This window comes from Sinocyclocheilus rhinocerous, unplaced genomic scaffold, assembly GCF_001515625.1.
Source record: "Sinocyclocheilus rhinocerous isolate Xijiao unplaced genomic scaffold, SAMN03320098_v1.1 scaffold271, whole genome shotgun sequence".
NCBI classification, from domain to species: Eukaryota; Metazoa; Chordata; class Actinopteri; order Cypriniformes; family Cyprinidae; genus Sinocyclocheilus; species Sinocyclocheilus rhinocerous.
Window position 1 is genome coordinate 2,557,735 of NW_015657574.1, and position 7,621 is coordinate 2,565,355.

The following is a 7,621-nucleotide window of genomic DNA, read 5'->3' on the forward strand; positions in this document are numbered from 1 at the left end:
GCAAATCTTCCCACACAGTGATGTAGACATGTGGGGGCGTGTTTAAACGAGGCGTTTTAGGAGGGCGTGGACCAGTCTTAACTTTTATAAAGAATATCTCTTTGGGTTTGAGACTTTAGTCTTTGCAACTTTAGGGATCTTATCTATGCTCGACCAGCTTGTAACACTCAATATATAAATAATAATCGTAATAATTTAATATATTTTTAAATAATAATAATACTGTTTTTATTAATAAAGTATAATAATAATAGTAATAATAATAATTTAAAGTAATCATATTCCACAATATTACTGTTTTTACTGTATTTTTGATCAGAGGATGAAATGAATTGTGTAGCTCTTTGCCACTGCAAACTGGCAAAATGCCATCAGTGGTGACACAGAATGGTACAGCCTACATTGTTCATGCCAAGTGTCTGGAAGTGAAAAGGAAATCAGGAGAAGTAAAATATGAAGAATTCTGGCCAAGGGAAAGGCGACAAATGATAGGAGCAAATGATTTCACGTACACCTTGACTCTCCTCCTCTCTGTACCCTCCTCCCTTTCCTCTCCATCCCACAGGAACCCTGGTCTGCGTAGATAAGGACAGCCTGCTGCTAATTTTACGCAGGAAAGGCAGGAAATGTGAAGTGAAGACTGCTTTTCCACAAACAACAGAGTAGAGACCCCGGCCTTGAAGAGGATCCTGTGTGCCACAGTGCTGAGCAGTCTGGGACTGAAAAAGAGACACAAACAGAGAGAAAGTGAGAGAGGAGGGTCCCTGGAATTGAGGAGTTGGATAGACACAGAGAGAGACACAATAAAAAGTTAAAAGGAAGAGTGAAAGAACAAAAGATTTGGAGGGGAGAGACTGTGTCCTCTCTCGTCTCCCCTGTATCTCTGGAGGGAGCTATGGCGGATAACAGCACTCATCCTATTGTGAAGATACTGGAGTCCTTCGGATTGAGTAAGATATTTTACCATATTTACACACTTTATAAAGAGTTCGCTCTTGCATACACACAAATTAACTCACAGTGTTACAAAGTCAACTTTGTACTTCTAAAAAAATCTGGAGAGTGTAGAAAATGCTGTGTCGAGTCTTTTAAGAAACAGAAATGCAGACTGTAGTAACTAGCGGCAAAAGATATTGGCAAAAGTGGTCCATAAAAAAACAACACCGCCAGTGTGCAGCTTTTTCCATTCGGTCTTTCCAAATGTCATTTCCAGATGATCCTTCACTCTGGACTGTGATTCCTTTCACCTAGGGAGAAAATTGCATATAAACACCCATATTATTTTACACACAAGTCTCTAAAGAGTTTGTGATGTCATATTCTTATAATACTAATAATAATCTGTAGAATAGTTAGGTGCTGCGGTTAAAAATGGCTACAATTTGCCTGCTTCAATCACATACATTACTAAAACAACTCTGGCTCCTATCTATGAATAATTATACTCTTTTTAAAACGAATTTTAATTGAGGAATTAAAATTTACAGCCAAAATTCTCATATAAACACCCACATTATTTTACACACAAGTCTCTAAAGAGTTTGTGATGTCATATTCTTATAATACTACTAATAATCTGTAGAATAGTTAGGTGCTGCGGTTAAAAATGGCTACAATTTGCCTGCTTCAATCACATACATTACTAAAACAACTCTGGCTCCTATCTATGAATAATTATACTCTTTTTAAAACGAATTTTAATTGAGGAATTAAAATTTACAGCCAAAATTCTCACTCAAAGTATTGCCAGTTTCAAAGGACCTTAAATGGCCTGTGCCAGACAGAAGCCCTGTGTGCTAATGAAACTGGTATTTCTGTAGACAATGGAATGCCATAACAGGAAGCTTCCTAAAATGCAAACTATTTAATTCACTTTAACTGTAAAGGATAAGAAAACATTGGGTGCACCTTCTATTGTGGAATTTGTCCCCGCCCACTTTGAGTTGTCAGGATAGGCGCTCCTGACTGACCTTCAATCTCCTGATAGTTTCTCCTTAATGACCCTACAACAGAGACAAGTATTTCTGTCATTGGAGTAGAACGCTGTCAACACTTCATTAGCCATTTGAAATATATAAAAACCTTGTTCAAGGATTACAGGGAACCAATCATTTAACAGCACGTTCCATAAAAAAAGAAACAGAAGCGAATTATTATTCTTACAGGCTGGTCGACATGTTAAAGTAATTTCTGTCAGTAATTTTCTGTGAATTTCGTCTCCCGCTATGCAAACTGTATTTTGGCGCCCCTAGCGCAGTTTGCCAAACAGCGTCAAGCATCTTAAAAATTAAATGTTTACGTGATACCGTCCAAAACTGATCTTGATGACGCTCCTGCTGCTATGGTTACCTCCTAATTTGTGAACGTTCGCCAATGCACGCAATTAAGTCTCCTTCCATCGGCAAACCTCATCCTCACCAATAGACTATGGTGACTCACCGGGCCGCAAGTCGAGCTTCCGGGCCTCTACTTTTCATCCTCTTCTTCAGTGTAGCCAGATAGCTCGTGAGGCAGAAGAGGGTTCCCAGGGCAGCCTGCCACGGACCCCCACTTTCACTACCAGCCCTGGGGCAGCTGGCTCCACCAGCACTGTCAGTTCCATGGTCACTCCACCCCGGGCCAGAACCAGGCCGGATTCCTTCTGGGGCAACAGCAATCTAAGGGGCTTTCATGCAGGCCAGATTCCACCACCTGCCTATGAGAGCATCATACGAGCCTATCAGGAGACAACCACGTGAAGGAAGAGGAGATGCTACAGTGATGGAGGAAGATAAATGTATTAATAGACTTGGACTAAAAAATTGGACAGCTGAAAGCAATATGGATGTCCTACATCTTAAAACATGGCCAGTTTTTCAATGTGTGTATATTTGCATATTTCTGTTTGTTTGTTTGTATTCTATTAAAAAATAAAGGTTCTTTATTGGCATATGGTTCCATGAGGAACCATCCAGGGAACCTTCCATTGAACGAAAGGTTATGTTCTTCTCACAAAGAAAAGAAAAGGTTCTTTTAAGATAAGAACTGTTCCATGAAAGGTTCTTTGGGGAACCAAATATAACCAAAATAGTTATTTTATGGCATCATTGTGAAAACCTCTTTTTGGAATCTTTATTTTGTGCGAGGTCAATCTGAAATACTTACAGAGAATGTTTGAAAGAGAGAGTGAGATGACTTTGGTTTCTACAGGTCTGCTTTATTGATTAGTAAAGACAAAAGACCTATATTTTTGCAGGGAGAGAATATGTCTGTAAAGAGTGAGAGAGAAAAATGAGAAAACATGATAAACAGAGAGAGAAAGAAAGTAAGAGATACTGAAGGTTGTAATAAGCATGGGGACAAATCTGAGAGCATTACTGATCTCTATTGCAAAAAGTTATTGCAAACACTCATTTAAAATCGTTTAGCACCAAACTCAATAGATTGTGTATTTATTGGTTTGTTTTCTGTGAACTCTAGTCTTTTGCAATCATTGTAAGTATTTCTCAACACAATTGTACTCAAAAAATAAACTGACACAATGCATTTTGCAATAGCTTTTTGCATCTGCATGTTTTAATTCCTGCATCTTCATAGAAAGTTTTATACACCTGCCATAAAATGGATATAGTTAACCTAAAATTTAAATTCTGTCTTTATTTAACCACCTTTATGTCGCCAACCACTTTATTTCTGCAGACTTTCTTCTGTGGAACACAAAAGATATATCTTATTTTGTTTTCCACAGAAGAAAGTCAGTCACACAGGTTTGAAACATAACTAATGACAGTATTTTCATTTTTGCGTGAACGATCCTTTTTAATTTGTCCATTTTGGAGAGCTACACATGTCCATGATCTATCATTGAAAACGGGTACTGAGGAATGAACAGACCAAGGACAGAGGTGTTACAGAGGGTTTAGAGCACACACATCCTGGCAGTGACCTGGCATCCTTCACACCCATGGGTAAGTGCCAGTGGTGAGGTGAATTTCCCTGACAAGAGGAAGGAATTGTTTCAACAGGTTAAAATGTATGCTAACTGTGCCATCTGCACTTTGACAGATAGGTTTCCTCTAGGTCTTAGTGTTTATCCTGTCAAGATTCCAGCAAAGCATTTTGGATGGAAGCTGCCATGTCTAAGTTAATTTGCACCAGTGCAAAAAGATATCAGGAAAATTATAGAAATGTGTTTACGTCCTTCTACTGTGCTGAAATATTACCGTTAAATTTATATAGCGGTTTGGAGAGGATAGAATGATTTAATTTCCTGCTAAACAAGGTAGGGGTGATTACACTTAACAATGTGTGTGCGCATTAATTACGGTAGGAAATTTTGAGACGCGTGACACTGATATTTGCGTTACTTACGGTAATGACGCTCTACGTTAATGTGCGTTCAATCTGAAAACAGTTCCTGTTTACATTTGCTGTCAAACGTGATTTATCATACCGCGTTCATTGGAAGGAACTAATGTTTTTATAGGTAAAGTGCACATTTAACGTACAGTTTCAGTCGTTAAATGTCAATCTTGGGCGCAGAGAATGCATTTCGCTAGAATAAGTTACTAAGTTACCCAACTAACTTAACTCGCTTTTTACATACAAGCCGACTGCTTATTACACCATATCAAATGAGGAATTAACATCAAATTAAGATATTTTAGAGCAGTATAAATATCAGCTGTCTCTATAGGTAAAGAGGTGCGTTGACTGTTTCAAAAACAGCTGACTCTGCTGGCATGTCATGATTCCACCACCTCTTTTCTTAATTTTTTAGTATTTAGGTTATTATAATCGACGTGAGAAGATTACTTTAAATCGCCAGCAGTCATAAACAGTGGGCAGACATGTCTCACCGGCCCTCTGGCCAACATTAATGTGTGCCATCGTCGGATTTCTGCTCGTGAAGCCGCCAATGTCTGCGTCCGCCCTGCGAATGATCCGCGTCCGAAGGCTGAGCACCACCGGACCTGCTGTGAAGAGAGCACTGCCATGGAGAGACCTTAGTAAGACTCTGAACCTACTGACATCATGCCTACCTAAACAGCATTTATGGTGTTCATGATGCCCAAAAATGCTGTCTAGGAAGGCAGTTCACTTGCTTTTGAAACCGCTTTAAGTTTAACTTTAATTTTAGGGCCTAAAATTCTTTACAATTGTTTGTAATTTTGGGACGTATAAATACATTTTAAACCCCTTATTGTAACTTTATAAAGATAAACATAAAATTAAAATTCAAATAATATAGATTAAAATAAAATAAAATAGATTTTGTAGTTATTAATAAACTTACGGTTCAAAAGGGGCTATAAGATTTTTTAAAAGAAAATGATACTTTTATTTAGCAAGGATGCGTTAAAGTGACAGTAAAAACAGGAATAAATTACATTTAACTATATTCTAATAGAAAGCAGTTATTTTAAATTTACAATATTATTGTTTTTACTCTATGATCTTTTGATCAAATAAATGCAGCACTGTTGAGCAAAAGAGATTTTTAAAACATTAAATTAAAATAAAATAAAATAAAAAATGTGTATTTTTTGTCCTACTACTTTCCTATGGGTCCTTATATAGTTCATAAATTGACAGATTTATTCTGGATGCTTAACTGAATAATTCTGAATGCTGTTCTTCATCTCTTTTTTTGTCTTTAGGAAAAATAGCAAAAGTGACAGAGCAATAGTATTGGGGTAGGTTTATTATTATTTTTATAATTTTATTTTATTTTAATTTTTTGGCATTTATTTAACAAGCCATCAATAAAATTATATTATACAGTATCATGCAGCACATACACAGAGAATGTCAGTGGAAGCAGCCGTTAAAAGTGATGTATCTTCTAAGCCAGGTTCATTACCCTTTCCAGAAACACATTCTGACTCTATCAAGTTTGCTTACACAGAGGCTGTGTTTTCATCACATACGAGGTGGTTACTCTGAACCAGGCCGTCACTATCAACACCAGTGCCATACTACAGGAGAAGCACAAGTCCTACATCTACCTGACTCACACCACTAATAGAGAACAGGAGAGCCTTGCTTCTGGTACATTCTGGAATCTTTACCACGTGTGTGTGTGTGTGTGTGTGTGTGTGTGTTTGTGCTTGTGCTTGAGAGAGTGTAAATATCAGTGAGCCAAAAGATTCATTTGCATTTACATTTACATTTATTCTTCGAAAGCAACTTGCAACTGAGGAATACTACACCATAAACGATTCATCCTTTCTTTTTTCTTCTTTTTTTTTTGCAGGACCTTTGTATTTATGCCTTAGATTAGATTGTATTTTTTGCTAGTATATTGTAGATATATTGTTTGAGATTTTGCACAATTAGACATTAAAACAGCCCATTCATGTATTTTGCTTTACAGTTAATGTATACAAATGTATTGATTGCCCACAACAGACTTTATTTCTTTTCTAGACTTTACTATCAAGAACAGGAAGGAAATTCATAAAGCAGATAGAAAGTTTCTTGAAATTTCATCAAGAGTTCTTCTTCTCCCATTGGATGGTGAGTAGTTTCATCTCTATTTGATGGCATTGACAAGTCTTGGTGCCTGTTTTAAAATATTGAAAGTAAATATTTGTTGACTGTAGGCACTGTGTGAAACAGCATGGTTATAATAGAGGACATGCTTAGAAAAACCACTTAGGGACAGTTATGGTTATTGCATCTCAGGAAACATCTGCTTTCTGTTGAAAGTTAACTTGACAGTATTTTTGACCTAGATGTCACCTGTGTCTGCACAAAGAGGAACTGACATGGAATGTTGTTCTGTTTTAAATAGGCCAGGTATATTACTGTCTGTTCTGTTCTTCTGCATATGGAATCTAATACACTCTGATTTTTTTTAATCGCAGCATACATGGCACCAGGTTTGAGGCTGAAGAGTAGTTTATAATATACACTACTTGTGAAAAGTTTGGGGTCAGTAAGATAAAAAAAAAAAACATTAAATATCTTATTGACTCTACACCTTAAAGGGTTAGTTCACCCAAAAATGAAAATTCTGTCATTAATTACTCACCCTCATGTCGTTCTAAACCCGTAAGACCTTTGTTCATCTTCGCTATTTTGGAGAGTATCCACTGAACGTAAATTGCGTATGCTGTTTTCTGTCAGCTGTGCGACGCAGATACGTTGTTTATGTCATTTACGCTTTGATTTGAACGAAAACAACATATCTGCGTGGCACGAGGAGACGAATTGTTGAATAAAGTCGTTTTTTTTTTCTTTTGCGCACAAAAAGTATTCTCGTAGCTTTGTAAAATTACAGTTGAACCCCTGATGTCACATGGATTATTTTACCGATCTCCTTGCTATGTTTCTGGACCTTGATCGTGTAAGGATCCTTGCTGTCTATGCAGGGTCAGACAGCTCTCAGATTCCATCAAAAATATCTTAATTTGTGTTCCGAAGATGAACGAAGATCTTACAGGTTTGGAACGACATGAGGGTGAGTAATTAATAGAATTTTCATTTTTGGGTGAACTAACCCTTTAATATAAAAGGGGCATTTGGACAATAAGGGACTAGGGCTGTCAAAATGACTGAAAAACTAAATTTGCATTTTCTACTTAAATATTATCAAAATTCAAATTATATTCGAATTTAAAAGGCATAATTTCAGTTA

At 36.9% G+C, this 7,621-nt stretch overlaps 1 protein-coding gene and 1 pseudogene across 1 annotated transcript; both read left to right on the forward strand.

The window, feature by feature from the left end:
- Window positions 1–628: 628 nt before the first annotated feature.
- Window positions 629–3,561, forward strand: LOC107721271 (myc target protein 1 homolog). The gene is made up of 2 exons (XM_016529195.1): window positions 629–950; window positions 2,389–3,561. The coding sequence occupies exons 1-2, from the start codon at window positions 896–898 to the stop codon at window positions 2,736–2,738; spliced, it is 405 nt and encodes a 134-aa protein (XP_016384681.1). The 5' UTR covers window positions 629–895; the 3' UTR covers window positions 2,739–3,561.
- Window positions 3,562–4,355: 794 nt separating this feature from the next.
- LOC107721272 (protein SERAC1-like) overlaps window positions 4,356–7,621 on the forward strand; it is a 14,377-nt pseudogene continuing 11,111 nt past the window's right edge.

Coding starts and splice junctions, on each gene's coding strand:
- LOC107721271 (XM_016529195.1), top strand. CDS start 896: ATGGCGGATAACAGCACTCATCCTATTGTGAAGATACTGGAGTCCTTC. Junction 951..2,388: donor ACTGGAGTCCTTCGGATTGA/GTAAGATATTTT, acceptor CACGCAATTAAG/TCTCCTTCCATCGGCAAACC.